We start from the raw sequence: 13,213 nt of genomic DNA, 5'->3' as shown, positions 1-13,213 counted from the left end.
GCCCGTCGAGAATATCTCAATCCCAGAATGGTGTCTTCTGGTCATGTACATAGTGGTCTATAGTGTGTAATGCTAGCACATGATAGAACAGAGGAAGTATTTTCACAGGCTAAAGAAAATTGACACTTATTCTGAAAACTAAAAAATAAAACAAAAACATAATCATATGATTATGAAAGCACAGTGGAGTATTTTATCTTGGGCATACTGACACATAGCTTTATTCCAGTACTCAGAACATCTTTAGGAGTTTGAAGCCACTCTTGGCTTCGGAATCTGTTCTAGGCTACCCAGGGCTACAAAGTGAGACTGCCTTTAACAGAATATATTGGTCAAGTAAATTAGGGATAATACATTTTTAATTTTCAATTTCTACAGCTTTGCCAGGAAGTCAAGCTGCGGAGGAAAATGAATATGAATGAACATTCTAAGGTCATTGGTCTTTGTCATGATCAAGATAAAATGAAATTTCCTCCAAATCCAAACTTAGGACAATGCGAATTCAGAGTGCTCAACCACCAAGATGATCCAGAAAAGGAAAAGAAAACAGAAAGGGATTTCCTTGGGGAAGAAAGTCAAGTGTCTCCAGAACAAAATATACACAGAGAAACCAAAGTGGGGTTTCAGAATCCTTTGGCCACAGACAGGAAGGCATGTGAGGCTTGGGCTGGTGAGACGACCTCTAAGGAGAGCAAAGATTGTTCTGTCGCCCTTAACACCGTAAGTAAGATGGGTCAGCCAGGAGCTATTTCTAAAGACGTATTTATACTTCAGCATGCTAACAACAGCTCTCTTTTATGTGCTATGGTATAAAGGCTCTTGAAGAACTTGCAAAAGTTAGTGAAGAATTGTGCACCTTTCAAGAGGAAATCCGAAAGCGTGCTAGCCACAGAAGGTAGGCTGATACATGCGATCACTGTAGACAGAGAATCAAGAAGAATTCTGTTTGCAGTCTATGAATCTACACTGACTCGTCATGTACATCTTAGCTCATGGTCCTTAAAAGTAGTCTTCCAGTACATTTCATAATTTAAGTATTAGGAATACTGTACTGTACTCTTTCAGTGTTCAGCTAAAGTAGATTGTACAGAATAACTACATATCTACTGAAGTTCTTTCTCCAGCTGGGTTTTTGACTAGAAGAAGAATATACAAATAGGCAAGTCCAATTAAATTGTCTTTTGAACTGTGACAGCTTTAGCAATGTGGTGTTTGAACAATGCAGGATGAAAATGTCTGTGCTGACTGACAACAGAGTGTGTTAGCGACTGTGCACGCCCTCTCTCTGCCCATTGAGCTTTCCTGCTGTCATTTGTTGGTACGTGCTTATTGTACACCATTGTGAGTTGTCATAGAAGCTTCTAGTAAGTTGTATAGTAAGACTTATGTTATTTATGTGATTTTATTATTCCTTAGTCCACACTGTTGCTCCATTGGTGTTTTATGCAGAAACTTGCTATTTTCCATTTACAAATCACATATAGTACAATGCTCTCATGTGAAATTAGAACATGAAGTTGGGTGACTAGGGAGGTAGAGAAGATCTGGGTGGGGGTGAGGGAAGATCAAAGAATATGAGCAAAATATATTGTATGAAATTCTCAAAAAAAAAAAAGCCAAAAGCATTGAAATGCGACGCTTTCCCAGTCATCCTTCTGGCCTCCGGACAGCACAGCATGGCCTTGACGTGATTCAAAGAGATTATTCTAACATTTGCCACACTCTAGTATTTCTGTGCCATTCATTATCACTCAGCCCACTTTAAATCCAGCCGGGTGTTCTTTCTTTGCTCAGTGGGCACAGTTCATTAGAGCTCATTTCTTTGGTTAATAAAAGGTCATCTTATTTTCCTCTCAAGTTCAAATGACACATTCTATTTGGAGTTACCTAGCGCTCATGATACTTCATTCAGAACAACACCATTCTCAATGTTATTTAAAACCCAAGGAAAAAAGTGAAGTCTAAAGGGAATAGAAATTGTATAGGAGTTGAGAAAGAAAGTATATGACAGACTTTATAAATGGGAATGTTAAGAGCAGAAACTCAAGAGACTACACTGTCTACTTTGAGTCTAGCATAAGTTCCACATTATAGAGAAAACGAGGGATGACATTGAATAAAATTTAGGTTAGATCCATGAATGTAACACTGACAACTTTATTCTACAATAAAGAAGACTTGTAATAAGTGGATTTAAAATACGTGTGTGTGTGTGTGTGTGTGTGTGTGTGTATTACTTATATATAGCATTACTTATATATTACATTATTTATATATTGTACACATACTATATCTCTCTCTACATATTGATAGTTATATAAAAATTTGATCAAATTGTGACTCATTTTTCTATAGCAGAAATGCATTTTTTAAACTGGCTTTTCAAAGCTCATTTTGAAAAGATAATTGTCACTAATATATCTTGATTTATATTTGTTTAGGATGAAATCAGATCCTGTTCTGCAGGAAATGCCAAATGCAACCCATGTGCCTCATGAGGACCACTTGATCAGCAATGGCCAGGGCATTCTTCCAACCAATTTGGAGAAAAAAAAGTGGAGCAAGAATCCGAGCTGCCAATGGACTCCAAAACAGTTCTGTGGGCAACTGTGTTCCATTGGCACGACTGGTTTACAAAGAACCGGAACACCACCAGCTCCTCCTCCAAGAAGTACCTCTCGGAATCTTTCCAGGTCATATTCTGAACAAGCCCAGGAAAGACTGAAGGAAAGTTTATACCACAGGTGGGTGGCCCATGAGAGTCAAGACAAAACAAACCACAATCCTCATTTCCTCTTGAGGCAGTCCCCATTGTTTCCACAAGAAGGCAAGAGTGTGAAAGACAGTACCATGTTTTCCTCTTGGACACCAGAAGTCAAACTAGATAGACAGCTTCCAGGTAACAAAGACATTGGACTTAATTTGTGGTCATGTGACACTGTATTAGGTACAAAAGAGAGCCTTTCCAGGCCATCTCAAAAAACTGGTTTTACCTCCAGTGCAGCAAAATCTGATAAGGTGATTCCAGGTAACCCTATGAAATCGCATCTTGATCTTCATGTGAAAAATGACTTTCTTCCCTCAGTGACACCGAGGGACCCAGTTAGAAGTTACAACTACAACTTCGAACCAACTCCAAGGAATGAAAAGCTGGCCGCAAAGATCGATGAGTTGCACAGAACGGTTTTTAGAACAGACAGAGGTTGTCAAGCAATACAGGAAAATGAAAGCTATACAAAATCACCTGACAATCTCAATACCTGTGCTATCTCTACTGCTCACAGAGCTGACATACCAGAAAGTGACAAAGGGACCAGCGTTCTGAAAGAGACTGACAACGTGCCTGTGCCCATGGAAAATGTGTTCAGTGATCCCACAGAAGCATCCACAGTAGGCCTGCTCAAACAAATGCAGACACGAGAGAGTCCCAGCAGCTGTCAGCTGATGTCCCATGAGCATGACTGGAGACCAAGCGATTTTTCTAGCCGGCCAAGGTCAGCTGATCCCAAATCAAATTACGGTGTTGTGGAAAAGTTGTTGAAAACCTATGAGACTGAGACAAGGTCTGCACTGCAAAATTCAAAATGCTTCAGGGATAACTGGACCAAATGTGGTTCTGATGTAAGTGGTTGCTTCATATTGAGTCAATGTTTAGATTGCATCAAATGGAACATTTGCTTTACATGGGAATCAGCAAGTGGATCAAAGAGTAGATTCAAATAAGATTACAAAGTTGAGAAAGCAAGAACTACATCCACCTTTAGCAATAGCTCTGAAGGCAGTTCAGCTGCTTGATCATGTAAGTAGGATGTAGACATATTTCGTCATCTTCCTAACGTCTCAGCCCTCTGTGACAAGACAACTAAATGTGGGTTAAGGTTATGGCTTTTAAAGCTTAAACTAGTACTTTATTTCTTTAAGATAAATAATATTAGGGACACCTGTGGTGCCTTATGCCTTTAATTTCAGCACTCAGTAAGCAGAAGCAAGTGGATCTCTCTGAGACTGGAGTGGTTTCCAAAGTGGTTCCAGGCTATCTGGGACTATGGAGTGAGACCAACCCTCAAAAAAAAAGATAGGTAGGTAGGTAGATAGATGATAGATAGATAGATGATAAATATATGATAAGATAGATAGATAGATGATAGATAGGTAGGTAGGTAGATAGATGATAAATAGATGATAGGTAGGTAGATAGATGATAGATGATAGGTAGGTAGATAGGTAGATAGATAGATGATAGATAGGTAGGTGGGTAGATAGATGATAGGTAGGTAGGTAGGTAGGTAGGTAGATAGATAGATAGATAAATAGATAGATAGATAGATAGATGGGATTAATTTAAGATGCTTTCAAGAACCTAGGGAAGGTTATTTGTTTTTTTTTCTTTAAAAGAAATATTTGTTATTAACATATTTGTTAATTTACAGGTTTTTTTACTCTAAAGGTTTATTATTTCTGTACGTACATAATACCTTCTACTTTCCCAGTTATGCCTGGTTCAGACTTTCCCACTCTATGACCCATGTCCTCATATGAATGGGTGGGTAAAACAATAATTTAAAACAGTGTCCAGTAGAACTCTTTTGTTTGTGCACTAAAAGACTATTTGCAAAATACAGCTAGTTGTAGATAGTCTTTACATGGAAATTAGTAGAAATGAGTACTTACGTAAGCCTTTTTTCCTTTTGTTTTTATCCACTTAGAAGTGGTAGTCTTCATTAATTGTAAAGGGGACGGTTAAGCAAGTTGTTATTTACTGTGAACACTCACATGGAATGCCCTTTAATATATGCAACTCAAGCTGACTTATAAGATGTTATATGGTGTGCTATTATCATTAGCAAGCATTTTAAATAATTCCCTGGCTTTTTACTTCTCTTCACGTTAGTCGAAACCATCAATCTGTAGGAGCTGAGACTGGAGACAAAAACCAATGCCTTCTCCTGAACTGAGAGTAAATGCTGATTGTTTCCTGCTCTTCCCTGCTTAGGGATTGGCAAGGCTTTACTTTGCTGTTGACCCTTAGGAACAGATCGTGTCGCTTTGTCTGAATAAAAACAAAACAAAAAACCCAGTGAATTAAATTTAAGTCTCCCAAGGGACAATAAAAAATTGAGGCTATTGCTTGTCTATAAGTGAGGTGATAGCATCTGAGTGTGTCCTTGCTGCCTGTCTCAGACATAAGGATACCAGCTTTATTCGGAAGACCGGGTGGAGGAGCTGGAGACATGGCTGAACAGAGGAGAGCACGCGCTGTTCTTCCAGAGACCTGAGTCCCGTTCCTAGCAGCCGCATGGCATCTCCGCTACCAGGGAATCCACTGGAACTAGAAATCTAACCTCCACATAGACCAGTCACATACGTGCTGCACATACATACAGGCAGACTATCCACATATAGAAAATAAAAATAAATAAACCCAAAAAAATTCTTGAAAGAATTGGACCCATATGTATAAAATCCCTTGAACATTTTTATTATTGTTACAATGATGATGATGATGGTGGTGGTGGTGGTGGTGGTGGTGGTGATAGTGATGATGGTGATGATGATGATGATGAAAAGGATAATTTCCAGATAAAGGTGGTATGTATTAAGAGATTACAGCATTTATTTATGTTGTAGGAGTCCATAGCAGTGAAAGCCTCCAATGGAAAAGGATTTTCCCGACCTGCCAGACCAGCCAATCGCCGGCTCCCATCCAGATGGGCCTCCCGATCACCATCTGCACCCCCAGCCTTGCGGAGGAGCCCACAGCTATAAAGTCTCTCTGCAAACCGAAGCCCAGACGCTCTAGGTCTCTAGCCTGGATTGCTGGATTACAAAGGCTATCATACCTTTTGCCAAACTGAATCTTCAGAATGTTTACAAACAGTCCTGTTCTCATCTGTATCTTCTAAGACCACTGGGACAAGCAATCCAAATCCTAGCTTTCCATCAGTCTTCAGTGTTTTTAATCTATGGGATCATTATCTCTTTGTACTTTAATTTCTCACATTAGATTTTTTATTGCCATCCTCATTGATTTTCTGACGTGATTTAAGTTGACACGATGTACTATATTGTATATTCTAACTTTCCTTGCAAATGCAGAAAAACGAGGTTCTGTGCATGGCCATGTGTTTGTGGGTGCATGTGTTGTCATAGGAAGTATTCTGGTATGTATTTAGGTAAAAATTTATGTGCTAGTGTTGAGTTTGAAATTATAACATGTAGACCTATATATTCTTTGTGTTTATTTTAGAGTTTTGAAAATATACAATCCTATTTATATTTTGCATAGCTTTTAATAGGTACTCACCTAAGGCATTTGACATTCATGTATCACTTAATGACTTCCTTGGCGACCAACTATATTGAAAAATTAAGAATTATACACAAACCTAAGATTAACAGTTTTCCAGAAATCAATCTTAAATAGCATTTTAACCCATATGAAGATAACTGATACTGCTCATTTCTTGTTAAATGAAAATGTCACAGGTTTAATATACCAGCTTTCTCAAGCAAGCGTAAGATGCTCACACATGCTTTTATATATCACCTGGTAGTCTCACGTGGTTTAATTGTATACTTGACTGTCAGCCAGGATCATTAGACTCCCTTAGTAATGACAGGACACAGTAGTGGGTTTATTTTATCATTCTCATTAACAAACATTTCTTAAATGAGATAAAGAAAGGAATCAAATCGTGCTAAATTCTCCTTTTTGTTAAAATTGACCCGAGTTTTCAGTTGTTTGCTTTATCTGGAGTTCCTTTGTAGAGGTAAGTTGCTTGGGTTTTGTTTGTTTTTTTTGTTTTTCTCCTTCCTCTTTTCTAAGAATTTCCCCAAAATTAGTAGATAAGACTAATTCACTTTTTTATGCACAACAAGAATGATCAGGAACAAGTTTTGCTGACAGCTCAGTTATATTGTATTTCTTACACTGTATAAAAAGGCCTTAAACCGAATCGGGCATTGCTAAGACACAATGATGTACATCAAAGTTATAAAGTGATTACACCTGATGCATTAAGTCTATACTGAGAAGTGGCATAGGAGAAGTACAAGACTTAAGGTACTTAGAATCCTATATGGATCAACTTAGACACAACTTTGCTGTGCGTTGTTCCCATTTAAAAATCAATCCTATTACATGGTTTGTTAAATATTAATTCTATTTTATCCAAAAATCTTAAGAACTTCTCTTTACCAAACAAAATCAGTAGGCTTTCTGCCTATAATATCCTAGCCACTAAGAGGATTCCACCTTGTTATACCATTCCCTGAAGTAAAACACACACACACAAAAATAACTTTAAATCACAGATTGCCTTAAAAGGCTTGCGACTGTAGTTCATGGTTTACAGTAAGAAGACTTCTAGGGCTTAAGTGGTATTAAGTGTCTAGAATGTGAATTTGGCACAAATCATGAAGGTTGTAGTTCTACTTTTCTCAGTCTTGCATCCTTCAGGGACCTTTTTCTACCACAGGAGAGTAGCCTAGACACTTTTCCACTAGAGGAGAGAAAACACTGGAAAAGGGGTTCCTTGGGGCATGAAATGATAACCCAAAACCATTGCTGTGGCCACGTCTGTTTCTTGGTGTCCCTGAATCCCAGGCAGCCTGGGAACAATCTGTAGCCCCTGTCTTCATGTTCAAATCTGAGTGTTGAGGTCTCCTTTAAAGATGGAAAAAATCCTGATCTCATCCCAAAAATAATAAAGAAAGATTTCCAGCACTGGGGACCTGAGATTCTTAGAGTCTTTAATAAAACAATGTAATGAATTTGATGACCACACTGGCTTGGAAGCAGGGGCGCTGAGTAGAGCTGGAGTGGGTTAGGACTTGGTACTGTGTTGGTCACTCAATACGTTCTTTCCTTATTAACATACGATTGCCTTTCAGGCTTCAGAAGTTTAACCTTTTCTATGATCACTTGAATAGACCAATGGGACTATTTTAATACCATATATTAATGTGAATCATAGAATATTAGAATTGAGAAAAATTAGCATTTGGTCCGGCTCCTTGATTAGAAAACCGAAGAAACTAACATAAATTGACTAGCCAGTATTCTCTTTTTTTTTTTTTTGGTTCTTTTTTTTTTTTTCGGAGCTGGGGACCGAACCCAGGGCCTTGCGCTTTCTAGGCAAGCGCTGTACCACTGAGCCAAATCCCCAACCCCCAGTATTCTCTTTGAAAGCAGTTTATAAATTTTATGGGGAAACTTGCCAGAGAAGTGGAAGTTGTCACTGAAAATATTTTTTTCAATTGTTGTGATTTTTAACTGGTTCTTTTTCTATTCTGGGTGGACATTTTCTGCCCTGAAACCTTCAGTATGCCATCATCCCTGGGTTTAAGGTCTTTTAATCATTTACAGGAATATTTCATTAGGAATATCTATTTAGAGATGTTCTCCCTAGCAGGTTTTGAAAAAAAAAAAAAAAGGTCTTTTTTCACAGGGGATTATTGAAACTTCTAGCTGATCTCAGAAGCGGAGTACTTGAATGAATCTCTCTGTCTGTCTGTGTCTCTGTCTGTCTCTCTGTCTCTCTCTCCTCCCCTCCCCCTCTTCCTTCTTGCTGTTTGCACTTTCATGTACATTATCAATATTTGCCTTATAGCCCCAAACCAAATATAAAAATATAAGCGATAATTTGTATTCTTCACACTTCACACATGACTCATGTCTTTCACTTGTCCTTATAGGAAATGAAGAGAAGGTTTTATTATGCTGGCCTTTCCTCAAAGTGTGAGTTACTTCTATGTAACTTACCGAAGCCACCACAAAGTCTTAAATCAAAACAAAACATCGATTCTCCCAAAGAGTATTAAGTTCCATTAAGAACATCCTTAAACTTAGTTACATTTTTCTGATAAAAAATAATTATTTGATATTTAGTCTTCAGCCATTGGAAGCTATTAAATAAAATAAGTTTGGAAACCCTGTTGTAGACAAGATAATGTCTTTCTTTTCTTCCTTCTGATACCGAATGCCAGTTGGGCCTTGAGTCCAAACTTAAAAATGTATCTATTGTTTAATTCAGTGGCCCTTGAATACACAGAGTTTACGACAAACCTGTTGATAGAAACATATAACCCCACACACCTTGGTGTGCATATCCACTGTTTCCATGTAAATGGTATAAATCTCTGAAATAAGAACTGACATGATGAAAGTAAATTAGTTTTAGGTAGATAACAGTTGTTTTGCATAGTATTCTATTGTTTTAAATTTTGCATGTTTTACTTTTTTATAAAATTTTTTATTGGATAATTTTTTATTTACATTTCAAATGTTATTCCCTTTCCCAGCTTCCCATCCATAAGTCTCCTATCCCATCCAACTCCCATTCTTCTATAAGGCTGTTCCCCCTCCTCAACTCCCACTTCCCACCTCCCCCAATATTCCCCTACATTGGAGGGGTCCAGTCTTGGCAGGACCAAGGGCTTTTCCTTCCACTGGTGCCCAACAAGTCCATCCTCTGCTACATATGCAGCTGGAGCAATGGGTCTGTCCATGTGTACTCTTTGGGTAGTGGGTTAGTTCCTGGGAGTCTGGTTCATTGATATAGTTGTTCTTTTGAGGTTGCAAGCCCCTTCAGCTCCTTCAATCCTTTCTGTAATTCCTCCAATGGGGACCCTGTTCTCAGTTCCATGGTTTGCTGCTAGCATTCCTCTGTATTTGACATGCTCTGGCTGAGCCTCTCAGGAGAAAGCTAGCTATATCAGGCTCCTGTCAGCATGCATTTCTTCATTCCATCAATATTATCTAGTTTTGGTGGCTGTATATAAATGTATCCTCAGGTGGGGCAGCCTCTGGATGGCCAATCTTTCAATCTCTGCTCCAAACTTTGTCACCATATTCCCTCAATGAATATTTTTGTTCCCCCTTTTAAGAAGTACTGAAGCATCCACACATTGGTTATCCTTCTTCTTGAGCTTCAGGTGGTCTGTGGATTGTATCTTGGATAATTCTAGCTTTGGGGCTAATATCCACTTATCAGTGACTGCATATCATGTGTGGGTTTTTTTTTTTTTAGTGATTGGGTTACCTTACTCATGATGATATTTTCTAGTTCAATCCATTTGCCTATGAATCTCATGAAGTCATTGTTTTTGATAGCTGAGTAGTACTCAATTGTGTAGATGTATTACATTTTCTGTATCCATTCCTCTGTTGAATTGAAAGGCATTTGGGTTCTTTCCAGCTTCTGGCTATTATAAATAAGGCTACTATGAACATAGTGGAGGATGTGCCCTTGTTGTATCATTTGGGTATATGCCAAGGAGAGGTATAGCTGGGTCCTCAGGTAGTACAATGTCTAATTTCCTGAGGAACCTCCAGGCTGATTTACAGAGTGGTTGTACCAGTTTGCAATCCCACCAACAATGGAGGAGTGTTCCTCTCTCTCCACATCCTCACCAGCATCTGTTGTCACCTGAGTTTTTGATCTTAGTCACTCCAACTGTCTTGATTTGAATTTCCCTGATGACTAAGGATGTCGAACATTTCTTTAGGTGCTTCTCAGCCATTCAATATTCCTCAGCTGAGAATTCTTTGTTTATCTCTGTACCCCATTTTTAATAGGGTTACTTGGCTCTCTGGAATCTAACTTCTTGAATTCTTTGTATATTTTGTATATTAGCCATCTATCAAATGTAGGATTGGTAAAAAAAAACTTTTCTCAATCTGTTGGTTACTGTTTTGCCCTAATGTTTTGCCTTACAGAAGCTTTGAAGTTTTATGAGGTCCCATTTGTCGATTCTTGATCTTAAAGCATAAGCCATTGGTGTTTTGTTCAGGAAAATTTCCCCAGTGCCCATGTGCTCAAGGCTCTTCCCCACTTTTTTTGCTATTAGTTTGAATGCATTTGGTTTGATGTGGAGGTCCTTGATCCACTTGGACTTAAGCTTTGTACAGGGTGATAAGCATGGATCGATCTGCATTCTTCTACATGTTGACCTCCAGTTGAACCAGCACTGTTTGTTGAAAATGCTTTTTTTCCATTAGATGGTTTTAGCTTCTTTGTCAAAGATCAAGTGACCATAGGTGTGTGGGTTCATTTCTATGTCTTCAATTCTATTACACTGATCCACCTGCCTGTCTCAGTACCAATACCATACGGTTTTATAACTATTGCTCTGTAATACTGCTTGAGGTCAGGGATGGTGATTCCCCCAGAAGTTCTTTTATTATTGAGGATAGGTTTCGCTATCCTGGGTTTTTTGTTATTTCAAATGAATTTCCAAATTGTTCTTTCTAACTCTGTGAAGAATTGAGTTGGAATTTTGCTAGGGATTGCATTGAATCTATAGATTCCTTTTGGCAAAATGGCCATTTTTACTATATTAATCCTGCCAATCCATGATCATGGGAAGTCTTTCCATCTTTTGAGATCTTCTTCAATTTCTTTCTTCAGAGACTTGAAGTTCTTGTTATACAGATCTGTCACTTGCTTGATTAGAGTCACACCCAGGTATTTTATGTTATTGTAACTATTGTGAAGGGTGTCATTTTTTTCAGCCTGTTTATCCTTTGAGTAGAGGAAGGCTACTAGTTTATTTGAGTTAATTTTATACCCAGCCACTTTGTTGTTATTTATCAGGCTTAGTAGTTCTCTGGTGGAACTTTTGGGGTCATTAAATACACTATCATCATCTGCAAATAGTGATATTTTTACTTCTTCCTTTCCTATTTGTATCCCTTTGACCTCCTTTTGTAGTCTGATTGCTCTGTCTAGGACTTTGAGCACTATGTTGAATTAGTAGGGAGAGAGTGGGTAGCCTTGTCTGGTCCCTGATTTTAGTTGGATGGCTTCAAGTTTCTCTCCATTTAGTTTAATGTTGGCTACTGGTTTGCTGTATATTGATTTTACTATGTTTAGGGTCTTTAATTCCTGATCTTTCCAGGACTTTATCTTTGAAGGGGTGTTGAATTTTGTCAAATGCTTTCTCAGCCTCTAATGATCATTTTTTTCTTTGAATTTTTTTACATTGTGGATTACATTGATGGATTTCTTTATACTCAGTCATCCCGGATTCCCTGGGATGAAGCCTACTTGATCATGGTGGAAGATCATTTTGACGTGTTCTTGGATTCAGCTTGCGAGACTTTTAGTGAGTATTTTTTCAGTGATATTCATAAGGGAAATTGGTCTAAAGTTTTCTTTCTTTGTTTGGTCTTTGTGCGGTTTAGGTATAAGCATAATTGTGGCTTCATAGAAGGAATTGAGTAGTGCTCCTCCTGTTTCTATTTTGTGGAATAGTTTGAATATTATTGGTCTTTTATGAAGGTCTGATAGAATTCTGCACTAAACCCATCTGGTCCTAGGCTTTTTTTGGTCGGGAGACTTTTAATGACTGCTTCTATATTGTTTAGATGGTTTATTTGTTCCTGATTTAACTTTGGTACCTGGTATTTATTTAGAAAACTGTCCATTTCCTCCAGATTTTCAAGTTTAGTTGAATATAGGCTTTTGTAGTAGGATCTGATTTTTTTTTTTAAATTTCCTCAGTTTCTGTTTTTATGTCTACCTTTTCATTTCTTATTTTGTTAATTTGGATACTGTCTCACTGCCCTCTGGTTAGTCTGACTAAGGGTTTAATCTATCTTGTTGATTTTCTCAAAGAACCAGCTCCTGGTTTCATTGATTCTTTGTAAAGTCCTTTTTGTTTCTACTTGGTTGATTTCATCCGCGAGTTTGATTATTTCCTGTCTTCTACTCCTCTTGCATATATTTGCTTCTTTTTGTTCTAGAGCTTTTAGGTGTGCTGTCAAGCAGCTAATGTATGTTCTCTCCTGTTTTTCGTTGGAGGCACTCAGAGCTGTGAGTTTTCCTCTTAGCACTGCTTTCATTGTGTCTCATAAATTTGGGTATGTTGTGCCTTCATTTTCATTAAATTCTAAGAAGTCTTTAATTTCTTTATTTCTTCCTTGACCAAGATATCATTGAGTAGAGTGTTGTTCAAATTTCATATGTATATGGGCTTTCTGTCATTGTTATTGAAGACCAGCCTTAGTCTATGGTGATCTGATAGAATGCATGGGATTATTTCAATCTCCTTTTATCTGTTGAGGCCTGTTTTGTGACTGATTATATGGTCAATTTTTGGAAAAGGTATCATGAGATGCTGAGATGAAGATGTATTCCTTTGATTTAGGATGAAATGTTCTATAAATATCTGTTAAATCCATTTGGTTCATAACTTCTGTTAGTTTCTT

At 37.9% G+C, this 13,213-nt stretch overlaps 1 protein-coding gene across 1 annotated transcript in view; it reads left to right on the top strand.

The window, feature by feature from the left end:
- Kiaa0408 (KIAA0408 ortholog) overlaps window positions 1-7,733 on the top strand; it is a 34,165-nt gene extending 26,432 nt beyond the window's left edge. The window contains exons 3-6 of the mRNA XM_032894848.1: window positions 379-720; window positions 816-895; window positions 2,442-3,621; window positions 5,629-7,733. Of these exons, the coding sequence (XP_032750739.1) occupies window positions 379-720; window positions 816-895; window positions 2,442-3,621; window positions 5,629-5,766 (1,740 nt within the window). The 3' untranslated portion in view covers window positions 5,767-7,733. The remainder of the gene's footprint in view (window positions 1-378; window positions 721-815; window positions 896-2,441; window positions 3,622-5,628) is intronic.
- The last annotated feature ends 5,480 nt before the right edge of the window (window positions 7,734-13,213 follow it).

Source organism: Rattus rattus, chromosome 2 (genome assembly GCF_011064425.1).
Source record: "Rattus rattus isolate New Zealand chromosome 2, Rrattus_CSIRO_v1, whole genome shotgun sequence".
Classification (NCBI taxonomy): Eukaryota; Metazoa; Chordata; class Mammalia; order Rodentia; family Muridae; genus Rattus; species Rattus rattus.
Note: the sequence above shows the minus strand (reverse complement) of the source record. Positions and strands in the feature narration are given on the sequence as shown.